Source organism: Tympanuchus pallidicinctus, unplaced genomic scaffold, assembly GCF_026119805.1.
Source record: "Tympanuchus pallidicinctus isolate F22 unplaced genomic scaffold, pur_lepc_1.0 scaffold3, whole genome shotgun sequence".
NCBI classification, from domain to species: Eukaryota; Metazoa; Chordata; class Aves; order Galliformes; family Phasianidae; genus Tympanuchus; species Tympanuchus pallidicinctus.
Genome location: NW_026294747.1, coordinates 86,486,917 through 86,511,371, shown reverse-complemented (window position 1 = coordinate 86,511,371; position 24,455 = coordinate 86,486,917). Strand labels below are relative to the sequence as shown.

Genomic DNA, 24,455 nt, shown 5'->3' with positions numbered 1-24,455 from the left:
AGGACTTTATGCCAGCTCTTGTATCTGTGAACTATTTCATTTTGCCAGAAAATGCAGTTAACTATAAAGTATCAGAAACAATCAGGTCAGGCAATTCAGCTATATACCAGCATGCACTTCATACCCATTAAAAACATTTATATATTTTTCCTGTTTCTTAATGTCCCTTTGCAAATGTAGCAAAATTGCTTCTTCATCAGTGTATCTCAGATAAGTGATATTATTCTAGATTATTGCCTAGACACTGAAGCAGTCTTTCCTGAGCTCATACTGCAGATATCTTGAAGGTTATGAAAGAAGGCTTTGGCATTGAGTCACATGCCTTTGTTGTATCTTGTTGATGTTTAGGATCTCTCGTTTGTTTACATTAGTGATTTAAACAAATCCAGAGGACTTAAGTTTCAAATAAATGCTTTTAGTAGTGTTGATCTACTCAGAAGTGAGAAGTTTTTCACATTGATTTATTTGTATAGATTATTTCATTTTAAATTAAAATATCACCTAGTACTTGTTTGTGACAAATGCTTGAATATCATTTTTAGGAAGGTATGCAATGAATAACATTTAATTTATCCATCTTCTCTATACGTTTATAGTGACATAAATTTAGAAATAGGTTATTCACGGTAGGGACATTCTGTGAAAATTGCTGGAAAATGTGAGGAAAAGTTGAGAAGCTGGTCATTGAAAGACAATGCTAGCGGTGAAATTCTGATGGCCTGTGTCACAAATTGTTAATGTTTGTTGTCACTTTGAAAATTCTTATCTGAGATCCTATGTTGCAGGTCTTGACAGAAAGTTAATTTCTGTATAAGGACAGAACGTTTTTGAACTATTGTGAGAAAGAATAGCAGACACATTTTGTATCTGATTCTGAGAATGCTCAACAGCAGATCTCTGTATCACTGATGTTTTATTGGTTGGTATTTTTTTTCCTATTCCGTGAGCAGGCCTTTCTTTAAAATTATTTTTATTTTCTATTTTTTATTTTTTTTTCTAAGCACATATCAAAAGCAAAATTGTCAAAATGATCTATTCCACACTGAGATGCTGTACTTGCTTGGTATGCTTTATCTCTCAGTGATGTACAACAAAGGAAAAAGGAGCTCTGACAATACAGATGTTGGAATTAACACCAATCATTTCTTAAGAGTACAGTAAGATTAACTTTGGAGGATGGAGACTAGCACAATTAGTAATTTATTTTTTTTAATAATTTTTGAACTAATATTAAGCTTAATAAAAATCTAAGCTTCTGAAATCCTTTTGTCTTTTATACGGTCATTTTAAACTTCTAATGCCTTTTTAGGTGGTACTTTCTGCATCAGCTATCAACAAGCATTTTTAATTACCAGGAGACATTAAAGAGATGTTGGAAAATAGTAAGAACAATTATGAGAAAATGGTATGACCTGCCCTCCTTGAAGCAGCATTTAACTGCCTACATTACGTGACATCCAAAGAACAAAGGTTTGCAATAAGAGACTGATAAGGTACTAATACCTACATGTTAGTTGTGTCTTCTGAGAGATTGCCAGAATTCATCTGGGAGAAGGTAGAAGACAGACAACATAGATTGATATATTTTTCATCATGTGGTTTTTACCATCTGCATTTATTTTATGTTTTCCTTTTGAGAGGCAAGGACTGTAACTTAGATCCCCGTAGGCTTTGTTCTCAGACTCTACACCTACCATTTGGCATAAGATTTAGCCAGTAGAAGAAAACTAAGATTTTTGGGACATTTTTCTTTGCTTTAGTTGCAACAGCTGCAAAACAGATGTAAGCTGACATTAGTTCTGCCAAAAATCTCTTCCAAGTCTCCCACCCATTTTCCACCAAAGAAACTAGTCAGGTGATGTGAGCAGAGACCCAAATGTCAGGAAGAAATGGGAGCTCCCAGTCCTGGTTCAACAGAGACTTAAAAAGATGCAATCAAAAAAGCTCTATTTAGGGCTCTGAAAGGTGGAGCAACAACTTAAGGTGATAACATTTCTAAAAATTAGTGTTCCTCATAGCATGATATCAGTGGAAAATAAAATTAACTACAGTAGCACTATAGCAAAGAAAATGAAATGATGGCAAGAGTTCAAAACTGGCGTTCACCCAACTGACACCCACCTAAGTCTCTTTTTAGATAATTTTTTTACTATCTCTAGTGCATTAAGCAAAATATCATTGTCTTACTAGCCAGAACTTTGCTAAAAGAGATTCTCAAAAATGACAGTGCTACTGTTGCATGGACCTCAGTACTGAGAAAGAGGAAGTGATCTTTGTTTCAGGTTTCTGCGTACCTCTCCAACTTTGAATATAATGTGGTTATTTTAGAGTATCTTGACTATTGGAAGTTTCTCTACAAAGTACAGATTTCTTACAAAAGTATGATTCAGTAAAGGTATCGTCAATTATGTAGTTGACTCGTTTCTAAATGTGAGTTGAATTATAAAAATATTCTAAATTCTTCGCATTTATGGTATATAAAGAGGGTAAATATGAACACTGAACAACAGAAAAAATGTATTGGCTCATGACTGAGGTCTTCCATGTATTTTACGATGTTTCAACATGAACTTGAAGAGCTAAACTTGCAGTTCTGTCTCCTGAAGACAATTATGTGGGCATCCAAAGCTATGAAGGCTGTTAGTAGCTGTAGTGGCCTTGACACTGAGTTTGTCTGTCAGGGTTTAAGGATACTACAGAGCAACACACTAGAAATAATACAGATACGAAAATTCTGTTGTTACAGGAAAGGTAAGCAGGTATATTCTCTAGTCAAAATACAAATGTGTTGTTTAACCTGCCTTTCACATGAAGAATAAGGAACATTAGTAGGCCATGGCAACCCAGACAGATGTGTGTGGCAAAATGAGAAATTGTTTAGAGATTTGTGTACAGAAGAAATTTCCAGCATGTAGGCTAGGGTCTGCCTAGCAAGAAGCAAGACAAATGCATTCAGTGGCATGCATCAAAAAGAAAAAAAGTGACTGAAACTTTGCCACTGTGTCAGTCTACTGATGAAATCACAGTGCTGACAGAACTGCAGCTGCCAAGTATTTTCAACCTGGCATTTACTTAAAGGTAGCATCCAGCAATGGCTGGAATGTCTGAATAATCAGATGTCCATGCGTGCTTATATTCACACAGGGTCTGTGTGGGCTGTTGTTGCTAGCAGTGCTGAATTCTCTGTGCTGGCAAACATGAAGGATGAATGTTACTGTTGCAGTTACATTTCCTTACATCAGTATCCTAGGAACCTGAAATTTAGATTCTGATGCCATTTATAAATTGAGAACACAGAACTGTGATCTTTGGGTATTAGCCCAAAGGATGACTTGGTTTATTAGGGTATTACTGGATGAATATTAATTCTGGTTTCCTCTCAGAACCCTTCACTGATAGAAAAAGTGTTTCAGTCACTTACAGAGATTACTGTCCTCCTGAGAGATGCTTGAATGAGTACTTGCCTTAAACTATTAACCACAGCACAAGTTAATAGCCACTTAAAAACAAGTTCTGTTGGTTTTTGCGGCTTTTGTCTTTATTTGCAATAATGAAATTCCAGTGTTGACGTTGTCACCTGTAAATGTATCACCTTTATTTAAGGTCACAACTTTTAATGTGGAAAATAGTAATCCATGAATCTTTGTTACAATTACTGACATGGGAATACTTCATGGCTAGTGGCCTTACATGGGCACAGGTTTCCCCAGGATGCTAAGAGAATTTTAGCAGTGACTTGAATGAAATATATTCCTGTGTCATTCTGTAGGTAAGCAACATGCACTTCTACCTGCTTTCAAACATATGAAACTGTTGGTATAAGTAACAGCAGGTCAGAATGCTAAATAAAGTAATTCAGAGGTCTCTTTTCAGTGGAAAGCTAAAATAGGAGCGTAAGTATCTATGGTCAGGTCATCTATATGGTATTTGGATCTACATAGGCCCATGATGAGGTGGCAGAAGAGGGAATTTTGGGGAATTAAAGCTATGTGCATATTGTTACAAGTGAAAAATCAAGTTACAGTGACAGTATAACTAACTAGTAAAAAGGAAAAATGACGATCTTGGTTTGATCTGTCAAGTTTTCTGTGCCAAGTCTGGATATTAGACCTTGGTTCCATGCTGCACCCAATGGGTGTGCCTTGTAGTGCAGTCTTTCCTAGAGAAGCCCAGCTGCTGCTAGACCTGAGCAGCTCCCATACTCACTCAGCCACTTTGTTATATGCTCTCAGTACACACACCAACAGTACACCATGTTTGAAACAAAGTTCTGTGTCTTGTCAGCACAAGCTAAGAGGTTCAGTGATTTGAAGCTATCAGCTTTAAAATATAAATTAATTACTCTAGCTCTGAGTCAAGTATCAACCACTTCCCTGACTGAAAAAAAATTCAATTCTCTTCTACACAACAGAGTTATGGATAAAAACTAAAGCCTTTACAAAATACCTTTGTACCTTTACAAAATGTAGGTAGTTGCCTGTAGTTTTGAAATTGGACTCGCTGGCCAGTTGGACTATCTCAGGCATGTTGATGATTCATTTGACGCAGAGTTCCAGGGAGTGATTTCTTATGGGCCTTTTCATTTGGATGTTGATGCAGGCTTCTATTTAAATAAGCAGCTGAAGTGTGAATTTATCTGTGACATTTTTAAGATGGTTCATGAAGCCAGAATTTGACTAATGATACTCCTACTGTTCTCTTGCTAATTTTGGATTTATATGTGTTGTATCATTCCCAAACATATAAATGTCTGATCCTCCTCTGTTTTTTTTCTTCACTCTCTCTCTTTTCTTTTTTCTTTCCTTTTTCTTTTCTCTTCTTTCATTAATTCGTTTGTTCTTTCTTACTTTCTTTCTGTCTGTCTGTCTGTCTGTGTGTCTATTTCTCCTCCCACTGTTAGATCTTTTTTTATTTAAACATTCCTTACTAATAGCCATAGAATTGCTATCACTGAGTCCAGTAGTTTGGCTCAGTGTGTACTGAACGTACCTCCTTGTGAGGAACCTGGAGACTGGTTATTAAACTTTGAATAAAGCTCTTCTGTCACCAATTGTACTCCTTAGGTGATCAGCTGTAGCAGTAAGAAATTTTCTATACTGATACTAGCTTACTAGCTATGTCGTAGCCTTCTTACATACACGTTGGCTTGAGTAGGAGAGGGTTCCCATTATCACATGGGACATGCTTGCTGTTTTCTTTCTGATGTTTGTTGAATTTCTTACGAATTGTCTGTTTCTTTTCACTGAAAACATAAACATTAAAGTGTATTCTTTAAAATACTTGAGCTCAAGTGAAGTAATAGGAGAGAACAGTTCTTGAAGTATTGCTCATTAAAACAATAATCAAAAGATATACATCCTGCAATGTTTGGATGCACTGAGAGTTGCCAAAATGTAAAGAGTTGAAACTCTGCAGAAATTCTACAGAGAACCATTACGGAAATGAAACACTGCAAGGTTTTAGAGCAAATGTTTGACATGCATGAATGGAAGTAGCAGCTCATATCTGCCACAGTTTCTGCTGTTTTCCTGATTTACAGGGAAGGATCCATGGGTATGAAGACAAGCGTATGTTTCTGAAAAAAGAAAGTTTGAAGAATTTAACTTATGCTGAAGGCAGTGTTGTTAAATTTGAGGTTGTTTACTATTTAGCTGTACAATTCCAATACTTCAATGTGTCATTTTTTTGTTTGTTTGTTTTTTGTTTGCTTGTTTGTTTTTCCAGATTCCCAAGAAGGAAACTACAAGTCAGAGGTCAACAGTAAACCCAGGAAGGAAAGGACAGCTTTCACCAAGGAGCAAATCAGAGAGCTGGAAGCAGAATTTGCTCATCATAACTATTTGACTAGGCTGAGGCGATACGAGATAGCAGTAAACCTTGACCTCACTGAAAGACAGGTACTGATGCAAAACAATGAACTTCAAATGCTTTCTCATTATTTGTTATGCTTAGTGGTTAGTAACTCTTCAAAGCAGAACTCTTGCTTATGTTATTTACAAATATCTAAATATATCAGATTTAGTGTTTGTATCAAAGAGATATACATCTATTATCTGTTATGCAAGTAATCTTTATTTTTACATGTGTCACCTACAGATTAGATTATCTTGGAGGCAGAGATGGGAAATGAAAACAAAAGTAATATGTATATTAAACTGGTGCATATCTTTTCTAGTCTGTCCACGCTGATGTGGCTGAGAGTGGTAGGACCCAAGTACTGTATGCACAAGCAGTCAGTTTGCCTGCATGCAACAAATATGAGCATCTTGTTTTAGTCTATTAAATGTATGCAGTTGCTATTTGTCCAGAATTTCTGAACATCCTGTTTCCAGATGGCAGCAAGAATGGGAACACTAGCAAAACTGGAATACAGGCATTTTTAGCCACTTTATCTTACCCAGTGCTGTGAAAGCAGAGGAGATGATGGAATTTCTTATCACTGTTATTGGTTTCCTGCTCACCAAGCTCTGGTCCGGGAAACACTTCTGCACATGCTCAAGTTTCATTGTGCATGTTGTCACATCGATTTCTAATGGAAATATTCATGTTAAATATGTACAGAAGTGTTCCAGGATCTCATCCCAACACACTAAATGGGTGGTCAAGTTATCTTTCAAATAGTAATTACACTAACATATGTGTTTTAAAGATGTGTTTTATTAAAGGCATTTAGAATAATGGACCTAAGAACATCAAATCTGATGAAATGTTATATACTGTTTTATCATTGAAGTTGAAAGCATTTTGCACACCCATAAGTCGTCATTCTTTCTTCAGGAATGATTGAGAGATTGCTTTAGTTACAGTCGGTAAGATGATGATGAATTCATGAGACAGCATTAAAATAACACTGAGTAGAGATAACTATATGTGTGTAGAGTCATCAGATCACACTATTGTTACATTAATAACATTTGAAAAATATGTGGAGAAATACTGTATGTGCACATATTTTCACTGACCAAGTTTGATGGTAAGAATAATACCACAAGCACTATGTATGACAAATTATCAAATCAGTTGCTTTGAGCTTCATTAACATCTTCTGTAACTAGACATCTCAGGTAGAATCTGTGAATACGTGAACACTCATTCACTCACACATGTGAATGAAACACAATTTTCTTTGAAGGTTTCTAGAGAATTTTTTTTTCTTCCAGCTTGGCAAGCAGAAACCAATGCTTTTTTGTTTGACCTGAAGATGTTACTGGGTTCCATTGGGTCATTTTCCTTTACTGAAATATGTAGGTTTATAAAGCATAAAACAATTTTGTATCAAACAACTGATAACTTTCTGCCCTTTTCATTCATACTCATGTAAGCCTAGACAATTAGAATATCTTCCACACCTCATTTTGACAGCTAAGAGAAGGAATGAATTCTTGCCTCAGTAACAAGTTAAAGTTTGTGTAAAACTGAGCAGCAACAGCAAAATTTTTTAACTATTTGCTGTGCAACTTTATGGGAAGTAATCTGCTGACTTTGGAAAATATATTCCCATTTTCAATAGTAGTTAATTTGATCTGGAATTCAACTATTGTCCCTGATAAAATGTTTTATTCTTTCCTTTAAGGATTGAAGTAGATAGATTAAAAGGATTTAAGATACTGTAAGGGTAAATACTGAATAGTGTCTCTGGAGGAGAAAAGGCATCCTATGCAAGACTAGTGCTGAGAAATTATTTAAGTTACAGGTATATTTGTTTTCTGATTGTCATATAATGTCAGTTCTGTTCATTGTCCTGGTAACTTTCATAATTTCTATAGAATTATAATTAGCCAACCTAATTATCCAAAATAATTCTTCTGTCCTTCCCCAGATTGTCAAAGAGTGATAACTGAGCTGCTATAGACACCTCCCTTCCTTCCTTCCTTCCTGTTTCCTTGCTTTCCTTCCTGTCTTCCTTTTTAAAGCCACTATTATTTAGAAAACAAAAAATATTCATCTCCATAGAATCCAGTTCAATATCTTGTTGAAATAAGGTAGTATGAGAGAAAAAATAAAGGTATAGTGTAAAATCTATATCGTTAATCCAAAAGAAAAGGAAAATTGAAAGGAAAATCTAGGCATAGTTTTTGGATTCTGGATCACACTGAGCCAGGTAATGGTGTCATTTCTAATGTTATCAGTTAGAAGTGTCTTTTTTTGAAATCAGATATTTTGCTTTAATGCAAAAATAGTCAAGGAACTGGGCATGGGTTTCCATGGTGTATGGCAGTCTTCAGAAACTGAAAGCAGTAAATCAAAAGGCTTGAATCTTCTTACATATTTGTTATACAGTAGTATTTCAGTGATTAAAGAAGTGTCCAGAAAAAACTCTAGCACAGATCTGCTGTGAGACTAATTGTTCTTTCTTTTTCAATGAATAAACTGAATTCATATTCAGGACCTGTCTTTTCATCATTAGCGGAGTGAATTATTATTCATGAATGGAACAATTGCACCTATTGGTTTACATGCTGCTGTTATTCCTTTTTTTTACTAGCTGTTCCAGCTGAGGAGGTCAGATTTGATGCTTATTTTAAACATATACAAGAAAACATGCCTTTCTCTAAAAATCATTGTTACTAAATAAGAACACAGTAGTGGGGTTCCCCAGATCACTCTCTCCAGAGATGCAGAAATGATATTTCTGAAGTAGTTTCCATATCCTGTATTACCACAAAGGCTGCAGTATAAAAAAATGGTACCTGGTTGGCAGTAATTCCTTTATTTGAAATCTTCAAACATGCAAGTAGTTATAATCTCTGTTTCATCACAGACTGTATAACTGTGTAAATATATATGATGCAAGCTCCTGAAAGACTGAATTTGCCCAAAGAAAATTGAGATTTGCTTCAGCTGATGACAAAAAACAGCAGTGGATATCTTATGAACTAATGTATCCCCTCAGAAACAAGATTTCAGGCCTAATTATTTAGCATATTTGTTTTCAGAATTCTTTCTTTCTTCTTCTATATTGTTTTCTCTTCCTTCCTTTCCTTCCTTTTCTTCCTTCTCCCCTTCTTTCTCTTTCTCTTTTTTGCTTGCTTTCTTCTTTCTTTCTCACTTTTTCTCTCTCTTTCTTGCTTTCTTCTCTTTTTCTCATTTTTTTTTCTTTTTTTTCTCTTTCATGACATTATATTATTCAGAGGGAAGAGGAGCAAAAAATAATTTGAGAAAAGTATTGTTGTGTTACAACTTTCAGTTTATTTCCCAAGATGTGAGATAAATCATAGTCTATTATCTCAAGAAAGCTTTATCTTCCTCTTGACTGTGGTGGTAATTTCAACCATACGTTGCAGCTTAAACGAGGCACTGACCAAATAACACTTCATAATTACCTTTCTGGCGTTTAATCAAGCTGTAGAAAAAACATATGTCTGACCATATTAAATGCTACATAAGGGTATTAACATTTTCTGCAGTCATCAAAGTAAGTCTCCATTTGACTTTTAAAAAAATTTACAAAATTAGTTCAAATATAAATGACCCATGGAAGGCCATCTCACAAAAATAATAATGAAAAAACCCACACAGCATATGGACCAGGAGAAGGAATTAATCTTATCACTCCCTGAAAAGGAAACCTGAGTTACAAGACAGGAGAAAGAAATGAAATAAGTACCTCAAATGCCTAGATATTAAGAATGCTCTTTTAGAGCATTATAAGCACATCTGGTGGTAGGATGGCTCTATTATGATATTGTAAGGATTCCAGAAGTATAGGTACATATAATTCCTGCTCCATGTCCTATGGAGTGCACTCACAATCCCTGCTCAGTCAGCAGTTAATAATTTTCAGCTGGCAGGCCTCTATTATATTTTGAAGAGCCAGTTAGACTAAAAAATATCTTCACTCCCTAGATATTTGTAACCTTGACAAGCGCATTCTTGGCTTTTTTGTACATCCAGATAAACTTGGAGAAGGTTCCATTCAGGCTTTTTAATATCTCACTGTGGGATGAGGAGAGGAAGCAGCTGCAGTGGGGTATCAGAGGCGTGGTAAAATGGACATTTTTATGGAATTGATCTTGCCAAATATAGAAAGAGTAGGAGATCTTTCCACCTCACAAGATCTTTTTGCATGGAGCTAATCAAAAGAGCAATGTTACAGTTCTGCAGGCTAGATAAGGTTACCGGAATAAACAGTCAAAATACGTAATGCTTCTGTTTGCCAACATAAACAGAAAATCCCACCTAGTCAGATCAAATTCTGCTGATGGCAACGAGAATGTTTATTTCTTCTTAGCTTTAATTTCCAATATCCACCCAGAAGCCACCAGTCATTTATAAAATGCCTGAAACCTTTGATTGTGTGTTGACAAGGGATGCATTTTGTTCTAAATGAAGAGTACTTTTGCGTTTCTTTTTGGCTTTCCTATATGTAGTACCAACTTGGGAAGAGTGATGAAGAACTTTTTTAATGCTCCTTTCTATCAGAAAAAGAAGGAGGCAACATCATAAGTTAAATGCTTTTAGGTAATGTTGATATAGTACCTTGGGCACTGAGGCCATAAACCACACTGGAACATTAAATTGTTTTGGTTATAAAAATATTAAAGAAGTTTTCCAAAAGAAAGTTTTCTCCCATGCAAATGGTACCTCAGCCCTAGATCACAAGTGACTTGATTAAAATCCCTTTCAGCATCAGTGTGCTCGGGGATTTAATCACAGAATTTTTTAGGTACTGAATTTGACTGATAAGGTGACAGCCAATGCAAAGAGAAAGACTCCACCTGAGAGTTCATAAATTGATCATACATAGTTGAACATATCTGTCTGATTGATTGTGCTGTCAAATCTTCTCTGAAAGGCGGCTGCTCATTCTAAGCTTCCACGTGCTAAACACTCTCTATGCACAATATAATAACGAGCCTGCATGGTTTAAAATCATTTGGATTGTTTGTTTTATTTGAAGTAACATCGTTAATAAAATAAAATTCTATAATACTTCTATGTTTGTCTTGAGCAATATAAATACCAGCCGTAAGAGTCACTGTGCTAACTCAATTCATTCTCTTAGGAAAGAATGCCGCTAGCAAACTTAATTATAACTAGTGCATAAGTTTCATTTGCAAGAAAAAGAATGTACATGGCAAAACTTCAAATAGTATATTTGCTTTTGCAACATTGACTGAATTCAAACAAGCAATTCCATGAGCAAAGATCCAAGTACTTCAAGCTGTTACTTGTGAATGGACTTTACACCTGCAGAGAAACCCCATGGAGTTCTGGGTGGGGAGAAATATGATTGTGATAAGCAACATGAAGCAGTGCATGTAATAATAGATAGAAATATTAGCTCCTCATATGGCTACTTTTACAAAGACTGTAAGGCTCTGCTATTCCCTACACTTTCCTAAGCACAAATCTAATGAAGATATGGTTTGTTTTGTAACCCCTTCAAGGAGATAAAAAACTTTTCAAGTTTCTGACTTATGGTTACATGAAGAAAATAAATAAATCATAATAAATGGTATTGGAAAAGTACAAATGAATCGTTTTTACTCTTTTTAAATGTAGAATCTCTTTCTAGTTTCACTAGCTCTTTCTTAGGGAGGCCCTGCTGAACATAGCTTCAGCTTCTTGAGGCTTACTAGCTTTAAAACCAGATGTCAATTTTGAGTTAGTTTGCCATGAAAAGGCTTAAGATTGGCTTATTTTGGAAAGTAACTGTAGAACTGCTTTAAATGAATACAAGTGATGGTGCTTCTTTCCTGTATAAGGATAATGACTTCTATAGCCACAGAGTCCTGTAGGGCTATCATAGGTTACTTCTTGCTGTGAAGAAGCATTTTGTCTCAAGCAGACATTCCTCACAAGTTAGTTTTCCACCTTGTGTTTCTTTTGTAAGTTTCTTTTATATATGCAAAGGAATTTATTAAAGGCAAATCCCCCAAAAGATGTGTTATAGGAGGGTAAGGTAGATGGGAGTTCTAGGAGTAACCTCACAAGCTGCCTGTCTGCCTTTAGACAAAGAAGAGAGACTCAAAAATACACTCTTAGCAAGTCAGGAGGAGGAAACAACCTGAAATGCATTGTGTCCAATTCTGTTTAAAGTGCATTAGTCTTGAAACCTATTGCAGAAAAGCTTTGAGTAGTTAACTGATTCACTGTGATCGTGGAAGTAATTTCAAAGAGCACTGGTGGAGAAGCTGGAACTTCTTTGGAGGGAGCAGAGGGAGTTAATTGACTGCTGTCAAAGATTTCTGAAGGGAGAACAAAATACTTTTATCGCTACTCTCTTCTGAAATATAATGTCTATTCCATCCTTGTCGAAATGTGGGAGGTATAAAGCAGAATGTATCACCTAAGCAGTAACCAAACCTCAACTGACTTTTATGTAATGAAAATCCAGAACTCCCTCCTACACCTTCCTGGGTGCCAAAAGTTACAGCTGTCCTTTGTGCACCTGCCAAACTCCCCTTTTTCTCAACAGCTGCTGCAAAGTACTTGTGAGTACTTGGTGCAAAGCTCTGTAATGTAACACTGAGTAGATTATGTTAGATCATTGAGAAGGTGACTAAAGCAATTTTAATCAGAAGGTTTTGGTACCACTTAATAATTTAGAAAAGTTAAATTTCTCTAACTGATATGTTTTGATACAATTTTATAATAAATTAGAAGACATTTAATATCCACACATTTATTTAAATTGGTTTTAAGCTTAAAATATATTTTAAAATTGCGAGTGATCTTTTTTTTAATTAAAAACGTGAATTCTATCCAATTATATAAGGAAAAAAAAATAAGTTCAATTGAATAAAACTACTAATGTATCAAACGGATTAAAATCTCATCTTATCTTTATTTGTTTCTGAAAATATTTTAAGTTGATAGTTTCAATTGTAAAAATAATTTTAAGTTAATGGTATTGATTCTTGCAACCTGATCTAGTGGAAGGTCTCCCTGCCCATGACAGAAGGTTGAACTAATGATCTTTGAGGGTCTGTTCCAGCTCAAACCGTTCTATGATTCTCTGATGCTGACCTTATTTTTTTTCATAGACAAGATGAGGAAAAGAAAAATGCCTGTTTTTTCCTTTCCTATTTGCTTTTATAAGTGTTTTGAGTGAGTTGTTATGAAAATGCTATCTCTACGTATGTGAAGAAGGTAAGTTTCAGCTGTAGAACATCAGTGATTTCTGTAAAGTCCAGGAGTTTGACTTTCTTTAAAATTTGGCAAAATAAATGTACTATCTAAAATAACAGGAACATTTTCAAAGCCAAAGAAAATCAAGAAGTAAACCTTCTTTTCCTTTTTAATTTAGAAAAATCAGGATTATTTTTTGTTTTCCATATTTTTACTTGCATTAGAAGAAATTCAATTGATAGGCTTAAAAAAACAACAATCCAAGAAAAAGGACAGTGGCTGACCTGGGAGAAAATGTTTAAAAGGCTTAGTGATATGCTCTTCCTGACACATTGTTTAGGCATAGAGTTTGGGATACTGACTTCTAAGGCTTGTACTTAAAAATATGCATCTCTTATAGCTAAACATCAGCCTGAAGTGGCACAGCCCTCTTGTTTCCAGTACTTAAGGCTTGTGAGGTATCAGTGCCTTATATTTTAATCTTGTATGGGACTTATGCCTGTAAAATCTGGAACAGAAAACTTAATTTTAGATAAGATTTCAGAAAAGAGCTTCTGAAAGAGAAATATCTATTTTCTTGATAGAAAAAGTCTCACTATTGTACTTGCTCATTTTGAATTCAATCACACTTAATTTTTCAGAGGAGAATGTCTTTATTAAGGAATAATCATTAATTGTAGAAAATACCTATTAATCTTTGCTCTATATCTGCAGAATGCTAAAGTCCTTTGTCAAAAGGAAACATCTATAGAGCATGGTATAAGTTAACTATTCTTAACTTCCATGTGACTGAAAGGCTCCACTGAAGAAGGATTGTTAAATTAGCAGTTTAGGTGATGTGCTTGTTTGGAACCAAAATTATGTGCTAATGTCCAGAAAATGAAGTTGTACTGAAACTATATGTAAAAGACAGAACAGTGTGGTTCCTAGTCTTACTAAGGACTTTTATATCTAAGGATATACTGATAACTGAAGTAGTGTAGACTAACCATATCAGTTCCCTTGTTTTGAATCTTGTTCTGTGATTCTTCCAAAGTATTCCTTAAAATAAATTGGTCACAGCAAAAACATTTCTCTGGTACATCAAGAGACACAGAACGTGATATCATTTACTCAAATCTTAAGTAACAGCCTAATCATCAGATGTGGAGATGCAGATGCTAAACAACTTGTTGACTAAGGGAAAAGAGGCTGTGCTTTCGTGCCAGTAAGCAGATGTGCTCAATAGACTGGCTCCTAAGTGCTGATGTAGAAACAGCTGTTAATGCTACCATCATCTTTAATATCATTCATTTCCCTCCACTTCCTTTGTTTTCCAGATATACATATGCTTGCTCTATATACTTACTCTGTGCTAGTCAGAGGGAGGAGAAGAGGGAGTGCATTTTAATAAATAATAGGCAATCAGACCCTGATTCTGGGAGGTGGTGAGCACATTCAGCTCCTGCTGAAGCTAACTAAAGCAGTGCAAAAGGACTCCTACACTGTCAAGTTTGTCATAGCTTTAGCTTAAGTTGTAAATGGAACAAACTTGTTCTTCCACTGGGAAAAAAACTGCAAGGTTTTCAAATTCATGTCTTTAGACCATCTTTTTTTCTCTTTCTAAAGTTTCTTTAATTTTTTTTTCATTCATATTCTCCTCTCCTCATATTCTCCTCTCTTCCCTCCCCTCCCACTTTATTTCTCACCTCGCACTGCCTGGTGCGTGTTTCAAAGTTTCAAATAATCTGTGCAACTGAAAGGCAGTTTTCCATGAATTGAAACCAATGATACTCTGAAGCACTTCACATAGTTTGTTTCACCTCCTTCCTGTTACAAAAATATGGATGGATCACATATCAGAAACTACTACACCTGCCATAACTGACTTTTTCAGCTCCAAAGGAAGTTCAGAATTCCTATATCTGAATTTGATCTTCAGAGGAAATAACAAGTGAAGGACTTGTCACATATTATTAGCACTTGAGCATAAGAGGTCTCATATAGAGTTCACTGGACTTGATGGAAACACTCCCCCCTGATATTAGTGTGCTTTGAATTGGGTTAAAAGTGGATTTCAGTGTTTTAAAATGAAGGAAATAAGGATATATATATAGAGAGAAAGAGACAGAATACCTAAACTATTAGGTTCTCTTATATGAGCACCCCAGTACCTTAACACAGCAAATGATGTAAAAATAATCTCACACTATTTTTAATAACAAATTTCACTGAAATTAATTATATTTTATGTATATATGTAAACTATATGATATTACATTATATTATATTATAATAAAAAATCATTGCCATACCAATAATGAAATTTCTTATTTAATATTCTTTAACTAAGTGAGATGTGAATTGTTTGAAATCATTAGCTAAAAAATCCCGAAGACGTTTTTTTTTAAAACTTTTTCTTTCTTTTTTTAAATGATCACCAGTTAGATAGGTGATCTGAATGAAGAGGAACTCCCTAGAATGATGACCTCTTCTGATCATTACCTGGAAGCTGGAAAGAATCATAGAATATCCTAAGGTGGAAGGGACACACAAGGATCATTGAGACAAACCCCTGGCTCCAAACAGGACTACACAAAATTCAAGCAATATTTATGAGTGTGTTGCGCAAACACTTCTTAAACTCAGGCAGTTTTGGACTGTGACCACTGCCCTGAGGAGCATGTCCCAGTGCCCATCCCACTTTGGTGCAGAACCTGTCCCTAACCCCTACCTGTCCCTCCCCTGACTCAGCTCCATGCTGTTCCCTCAGGCCCTGCTGCTGTCAGCAGATAGCAGAACTCAGCACAACTCCTCTGCTTTCTGTGAAAGCTGCAGTCACCATGAGGCCGCCCCTCAGCTCCTCTGCTGTGGGCTGAACCAACCTAGGGACATCAACTGCTCCTCACCCATCTTGCCCTCTAGACCCTTAACCATCTTCATAGCCCTCCTTTGGATTCTAATAGTTTTATGTGTTTCCTTCTATTTTTCTTGAAGCCACTCATTGTATACACTATTATTTTGTTTTTCTTCAAGAACATAAAAGCATTCTGAGAATTGCTTAGATTTTTAAAACTTCTTGCTAGCACTGTTATTTCTTCTTATGAAACAAAAGTTTATGGGCCACTATTTCAGAAGTAGGATGAGAATATTCTGTTGTACCAGGGTGAACCCAAAGCCTATTGATTTTTGGTGTTTGGATTGTGCCTGTGGTCGCATTTACGATACTTCCCTTCACCACTGTAGTCACAGCTTTTGCGAGAAAAAATTCACTGTCTTAAAAAACAAACAAACAAAAAAAAAAAAACACAACACAAAATAAACAAACTGACATTTTAACTTCCCCTACATTGCTGTAAGTGGTGCACCAATACTGCCACTTTTTGAAGACTGTTTGCTTGGACACATCTGATATGTGATCTTAGTATGATAATTCCTAATATCACAGCAGCCACCAACAAATACCTTCCCCTTTATGTTCATTTCACCGTACATACCAGATGCTTTGCTTCTGATGAGTTGACTAAAAGAAAGGATGTTCTGGGCTTTAAGGCTCTTAACTAACCTGGAATCATTTTGCTCTTTCCCAAGTGACCAGCTTTAACAGCTCACATTGGCTTTAACTGGAGCATAGAGTATAAAAAAATAGCTATACCTTTCTTCCTTCCCACACACAGAGATACAAATCACGATGCCAGCTATCAATTCAGTTGCAGTAAAGTTTTAATATAAAATTCTGAGTGATAGTAAAGGTTAAACACGACAGTGTTTCCTGGATGTATAAGACAGATTCAGCAAGACAGCATTCTTGTGGCTCTACTATTCATGTTGTACAATGTGTCCTGCTGTGACGGTTTCTTGCTGTTTCTTTTAAAACTCTAAAACACATTCTGCTAAGCACAGATGAGAATACACCGGCATTGCAAGCCTTCTTGCATTTTTTTCCAAGGGAAACGTTGCGGATATTGTTTATTTTTCTGTGGAACCCTCATATTATGTGTTGCCCAGACACAGATGTATCAGATTTTTTAGTAACATTAACTCTAAATGGATCAAATCCAACAATCTTCCCTTCATTCACAAATAGTGTTTTCAGTGACAGTATTATAAGCTGATTTGAAATCAGCCTTTAATCTAGTCGAATATATTTGACAGATGCTATGCACATCCTTTTTATTTTTTTCTTCTGGCTATTGAAAAAGACTGCTTGTGGTTTGCAGAGCTGGTACTTTAGAACTGTGCAAATAATTTAGCTTTTCTTTTTTCTTTTTTCTTTTTCTTTTTTCTTTTTTCTTTTTTCTTTTTTCTTTTTTCTTTTTTCTTTTTTCTTTTTTCTTTTTTTTTTTTTTTTCCCATATATTTCTATACAGAGAATGGGAGGAGGGGAAATGAGTTTCAGCTGGAGTAAAATCTTGGGGTATAATGTAACTTTAAATGTACAGATACATTTTTAATCTTTCATGCCATTGATTTATTTTCCATTCTTATCTGAAATTATTTGATTAACTGCTGATTTTGATTCAAATTTATAACTGCTTTATTGTCTGCTTTTGTGGGTGTTTATTTGTGTGAAAAATGTGAATAAATGGAATAGAATTAAGGATTTATCAACCAGATTCATTTAAAGGCATTTGTAACATAGACAGGGAAGTAATAAGTTTTGACTGTAAGAAATGCTCTTTCAGGCATTTCAGCGAATTAAGAGGAAAAGAATTTTTACAGTGCTCTGCTCAAAACCCACCAGTTAACAGAAACAAACAGGCTGAAAACACTGAAAATTTTTCAGTGGAAGTTCCTCTCCAAAGTGATTAGCTTCCTTTAAAATGTAATTAGAAAATAAGCAGCACTGTGGAATACTCAACAGCTGGGATCTCCTGTCCAGTCCCTTGTGGGTTCATTTGTGTCTCTGTTTCTTTATCTGTGGAATGGCATTAATGCATTTTTCAAGAGCATGTTGAATTTCCAGTGTTTTCTAAAGGGCTTTGAGGTCTTCCCATTGAGGGCATGACAGCAGTGATGCATATTGCAGCTGGGCCCGCAGCCTTCTTGCTGTAACTTTTTTCCATCCCCTGCAGTCATTCTACTCACATCCCCAGGGCTCTCATCCCCTCCCAGACTTGATCTCTTGCAGTTCAGGGAGTCCTTGAGGCACTTTTAACCAAAAAGACAGGGCTATTCTATAGCTAGGAAAATGATTATCAAACTTCAATGACTCCATCTCTATTTTCTTGTTTTTCTTTCTTTCTTCCACAAAGGTAAAAGTTTGGTTCCAGAACAGACGGATGAAGTGGAAGCGGGTAAAAGGAGGCCAGCAAGGGGCAGCAGCCCGGGAAAAGGAACTGGTGAATGTGAAAAAAGGCACGCTGCTCCCCTCCGAGCTCTCTGGCATTGGGGCAGCTGGTCTCCAGCACACAGGGGACTCACTAGCGAATGATGACAGCCATGACAGCGATCACAGCTCTGAGCATGCACACTTATGATACACAGAGAGTGCCCCAGCTCCGTTCTCAGGAAAGATGCTTTGCTGGCAAGCCTTACACAGGCATCGTTTACGTATGCAAGTGACTCTGGCAATGATTTTTAAAGTTGTTATGGAAGATTCAGGCTTATTGTGTCTGTTTTTCTTGATTTTTAGATGGTTTACAGTAAGTGCCATGTCTTAAAGGTGCCTCAAGAGTGGAGAAGTGGAACTTTGAACATTCCAGATTTGTTTGTCATGTTTATGACAGCGGGCAGGTATTTTTGCTTTAGCTTGCACTGAAAATTACATTGCTCTCAACAGACGTTATATTCTGAAAACCACAGTGCCACAAAATCACTATCTAGTGGATAAGAAATGTATTTTAACTCTGTATATATTTACCTTACAGCATTTTCCTGTCTTCACTAATTTTAGCAATGCATTCATATTAGCTGATGGCAATAGTCACTCATGACAATAAATGGCTTTTTGTCTCTTTATTTTTGTTTTGTTTCGCCAAAGACATACAATACATGCAGATACTTTTGTTCAAGTAGAGAAAGTATCTGCTAGGACAAGTCCTTGTATGACAGACAAAACAAACGTTATGTTGCATTTACTATCAACTGCTGCTAATAGGGTATTATTAAACTTACCTAGCTCCTCAATTCTTCTTATCTTATAACTGCAAAAAATGATTTTTAGGATCATAAGGATAGTCCAGTAACCTGCCAGAAAATTTTCATGCTCAGTGGAAACCCCAGAAAGGATTATTCATTTCTACTTTGTCATCACTGAGTACATTGATTAATACCGACTCTGCGGAAATGTTGCTTCATCTTCAGTTTAAAAAACAGCAGTAAGCTGAAAGTTATTATCAACTGTTTATGTTGGTAGGAATCAAAATATGAAGGTAACTCAGTATTGTGTCCCGTATGTAAAATCAAGACACATTTATAAGCTTTTGTGTACATACAGGCAAACACCAAAACTCAAAATTTAATGCAAACCATTGATTGTACTTTGTAAAGAAAAATGTTTAATAAATAATCCTTTTTAAATATTTCTCGTCTCTCTATAGTGATTTCACAGAAAACTTAAAAGAGTTGTTTTGTAAAAGTCCTAAGGAACTCTGACTTTTTTGGGTCTTTTAGAACTTCATCTGTGAACAAAACAAAGCTACATTTTCAAATTTAGGCTTTTAATCTTGGATAAACTTTCTACCTTCATCCATTTGGGAAACTCTTTCCTTCAGCAGGAAAAAGGCATCTAGAGGCTACTGATGTCTTTGGCCAAAAACAACAAGAGTCTGCTCAACCATTTTTCCAGATCTAGAGTGAATATAAAGGGTTATTTTGTTGGACATTGTTGAAATGGATTAAAATGAATAAACATCAGGAAAGGGATGCACACTTACGACATAATTTTTATGATAGTGCTGTTCAAGAGAAAGATATTAAAATACCTCCAAAAATGTAAGGGATAGGGATTAATTCAAGTGTGTTCAGCAAAGAAGATGCAGAGTGAAAGAAGGAGCAAGTGGGAAATATGCATGTCTTTGAGAGTATTCACTGAAGCTCTGCTATGTGGAGTAATAGGGCATCATATAAGTTAAATGCAATCAAGAGATCTGAGTCTGTTTTCTAAATCCTTTCCGCTGTAGATTTGATCTTTCTTGCAGGTTAATTGTTGTCATGATCCCTTTAGTTTAAAATATCCAAACAGTAGATAACTCATGTCTTTAAAGACTTTAAAGAGTACTTTATTGATTCCAGGAGTTGAAGGGTTTTGCTATTTGTTTCTCAGTTCTTTTTCAAATGCCTTTTTCATACAAAATTACTGTGTGCAAGGAGGATAGAGAAGTAATCCAACAGCTTGCAAATACTTGATATTTTTCATTTTGATGACTAAATGGGAAAGTTTTTGAGTGGTGATGGTGATTATCAAAATAGGAAATAAAAAGTGACCCGGACTAATACTTCTTATTCTAGGCTAGTTTTGCTCCCTGCTAAAAGAAATATACCTGAATTTTAGAATGAAAAAAACTTAATTAAAAAATTAAAACAAACCACCTTGAATTTTCAGATACTACCTTCTTATAAAAACAAAGACTTTTAATCAAATTTTAGGTGACCCATTTTACTACCTAGAGTATTATTATCTTTCAAATACTATCATTGCCAAAATGCCTTTTTGAGCACACGGAATTGATTACTGCCTTTTATACACTTTAAGACTGAACTTGAAAAGGGTTCTGCCAAGTTTGAGATGACACTTCACAGTACAAATGGAAATAGCTTATTTACATTACTTGAAATGCACCAGCGATGTCTTCCTAGCTCAAGGCATTTTGAGATGTATTATTGTGTGATTTGATTGCAATACTTGCCAATATGTGTGATGGTGGCAATCATGAGCTGTAATAATCTCACTACAAGGTAGAATATTTTCCATGTGAGGATTGTCTTTTTCCATTTTCCTTGTTTCGCTGAATCTCTACACATATGAGGGACAAGGAGAGAAACATGCAGATGAATGTAAATTGCTTGGAGAATTTTTATATAATTTTATTTAAGTAAATCTTCAAACAAAGCACCAAATCATGTAACTTTACACTGGAGTATGAGTGTGGGAAGATTAGCAAAATTGATTGTCTTCCATATTTTAAAAGGAGATAAGACTTTGAATGTGGCCAAAAAACACTGACTGGATGTAGCAACGTTTCCTGGCTACAAACAACTGTTTTGTGGTTAGACCACTGCAAAGCGAAGTATGGTGCAGAGATCCCACATTGGCAGAAGTTGAAGCTACAAATTCTAAGCACAGTGAGCTTCCTACTATGATCTTGAATGAATTTACTTACAAGCACAGCCCCATGGAAATCCAGACACATCTTCCACTAGCTCATGCTCAAGCCGTGTACAGCAGCAGTGAACCCTCTGCTCCTTAACAGTGCTTTTTGGGTGAGCAATTCTACTCAAAACTCATCAGCGCAGATGGTATTATGGCTTCTTCTGAACATACGAATTACTCAAAAACTAGCTTATGGAATCAACAAACTGATGCAGCATATTATGAATTGTATCAAAGTTTTAGCATAAGTTGTTCCTGAAAACAACTTTGATGGCTTCTGAACTATAACTTAAAGTTTTGTTTTATACTCTGGGTTTTTTATCTGCTTGCTGATTAACAAAGGATTCTTTCACCAATCCAGCCATACAGTACGGCTAAGAGTATACCACTTGACAGATGGGCACAGACAACCCCTGATATTGTGATTTGCAATTTGCAGGCACTTGATAGAATGAAGTTTGATGAAACTTCATTTGGTTTACTTGTTTTCATTAGTTTCTGTTTTTAAATAGTGACTGATCTGTTTTATGTCTAATCATTGATGAACCCTTCTTCTATGGACTTGTAACATATTTTATCTGCCCAGAGATCATCTTTCTTTGATGCTCAAAATATCGTTGAATCAGAGATAGAATCTGAATACACGGATAATCTAACTGACTGTAGGACAGGAGTGATCCCTGACAGTTTTTCAACATGATAAATGATTGGAATTAATTTCTTTCTACTGTCTTTGAGGTACAAGACTATGTAGTATTTGCAGGGTTTCCTTTTCTTCCCTTATGGCTGTCGACTTTTTATGTTGTCTTGTTAATTGTGCCTTCATGTTTTTCAGATTTATTTTGGCAATGGTTGTTCAAGAGGTGTGGTTAAAACAATACCATTGCAAACTAACTGGACTTACTTAATTACTTATTCAAAGCAGTTTGAATATATTTTCTAAACTTCTTTCCATTGGATCAAAATTAGCAAAAATGGAATGTAAGGAGAGGCTCTATATGTCTTTCCACCAAATGCAAGATTTGATGCTAGTTTCCTGGTTTTTTAAATGAAGACTGCTGCAATGTTATTTGCACAAATGAACGAAAATAAAATAGCATTAGGACATGTGCTCTTAGTTGGTATGAGAAAACAAAGTTATATAAGTTAGGGACAAAAAGTCAGCTTGAGCCTTTGTTTAAAATTTCCTGGCTTCAGTTAGTTTGTGTCTCTTGGGTGAGCCTGTATTTAATAGGGTACATGCAGTATTTAAGATTCAAGAAATTTTAGAGCAATGTTTAACCAATAATGTACTATAATTTAATATCACTCAGTGTGTGTGTACTGAAAGGAAGAATTCTGTACACAACCTGATGTCTATATTCATTCAAAAAAGGTAGTGTACCTGATATAGCCTGTAATAACTGGCATATGGCCTCACTGTTGTTGCACACTATTACCTCATATTAATAAGAATTTACTAGACCTCATGTGCTTTTATGTATTTCTATCCATTTTAATTTAGGTCCCATAGTTTTTTGACATCATTTACAGCTGAAAGGTACAGTATGTGGATCAATTTCCATATAGTTTAAGGTCTATAGCTGTTATTCCACACTCCATGTTGTGTAATAAGAGGCTATCACAGTCATTTGTATAAAATGCAAATGTATTAGAGGTTTCTGATTTCACAGTTTTTTCTTACTTCTTCCCAAGTGCTTGAAGACTTATTAATCTTTGTTGTCTTTCTCTTGGCATCTGAACTGTCACAACTCCTGTCTGCAGAACTTGGTTGATACACTGATTACATTCAGTTGGTAAAAACTTATCTCAGCAGTAAACTTGCCTTGTATCAATAACTAGAAAAGAATCCAAGAAGAACTGTGAATGAAGAGCTCATTAAATAATAATCATAGTTGGGAAAAATCATAGTTCCTTTATTTTTCAGTGCTTTTATGTAGACAGACTCTGTCTACTTAAAGAGTTTTTAAAGAAAGGTATGTTTTAAAGTACTTTTATTGAGTAAATGATGGTGAACTCAAGAAATTTGTACTGGTCACTTGTGTCATTGACCCAGCAAACCTTTTGATTTATTACCACTTTGGTTTGCACTGTGGACACTTTTCTGCTCTTTTTTGGGTCTTATTTGGTCCTTGAGTGATTACTATAATAATCTCTTCCAACCTTCAAGACCCTGAGTCCTTTTGTCAACAAATGATTCACAATAAAGAGTAAATACATGGTTCTTCAAACCACAAATAAAAAGTATGATTGCGATAGGATATAAGAATATGAATAAGAACATTAAACAATAGTAAAAATAGTATTCTATTCAGACCATTAATTGAGTTCTGTTGTTTCCATAAATGGTTTTGGTTTTTTGTACAGAAATATCATTATTTTATTCATTTTTATTTACTGTGTTTATTTCTATTAAGGTTATATATTTGAATTTAATTATTTAGTTGTTATATCAAACAAAATAACAAAAAAAAATATTTGTTTTCTCTCAAAAGAAAGACAAAATACTTTATTGCTGATTGGATTTTATCTGCAAATTTTGAAAATTTATCATCCAATATAAGAAAATTTGAAAAAGATTATTTTATATTCATGAACAACAAATTTCAGATTTGCTCATCCTTCAAGTAAACATCACAATAATTGATTTCCTTAAGAATTTTCTTGTCATATATGAAAATATTATGGCTTCATGTTGTTAATGTCCCCTTGTTTGAATTATCTCATCTGTAAAACTATCTGAAGGAATGAAAATGGTAAATATGTATATAAGTGATATAGTACTTAGGGACATATTCTCATCTTTAGCGTTACAATGACAATATAGCCACTGTGTATGTTTCTTACGTCTGCAGGGTTTTTAGAAATATGCTTGTTCTGAATGCTTACTAAATTATTTGCTAAGAAAGTCACATGCACAGCTGAGAAAATACTGAAATGGGCATTTTCCCAAATTAAAAATGTATCTTGAAAAGTACCCTTAGAATATTTTATGCAACCGCCACAGAAATGCATTTAGGAGAGTAAGAAGTACTGGGGGCAAAAAAGTTTAGAAGTAAGACACATTATAAATAATTTTATATATGCA

The 24,455-nt window shown here is 35.2% G+C and overlaps 1 protein-coding gene across 1 annotated transcript in view; it reads left to right on the top strand.

Annotated features, from left to right (window-relative positions):
- MEOX2 (mesenchyme homeobox 2) overlaps positions 1-19,577 on the top strand; it is a 52,980-nt gene extending 33,403 nt beyond the window's left edge. The window contains exons 2-3 of the mRNA XM_052694591.1: positions 5,725-5,897; positions 18,309-19,577. Of these exons, the coding sequence (XP_052550551.1) occupies positions 5,725-5,897; positions 18,309-18,533 (398 nt within the window). The 3' untranslated portion in view covers positions 18,534-19,577. The remainder of the gene's footprint in view (positions 1-5,724; positions 5,898-18,308) is intronic.
- The last annotated feature ends 4,878 nt before the right edge of the window (positions 19,578-24,455 follow it).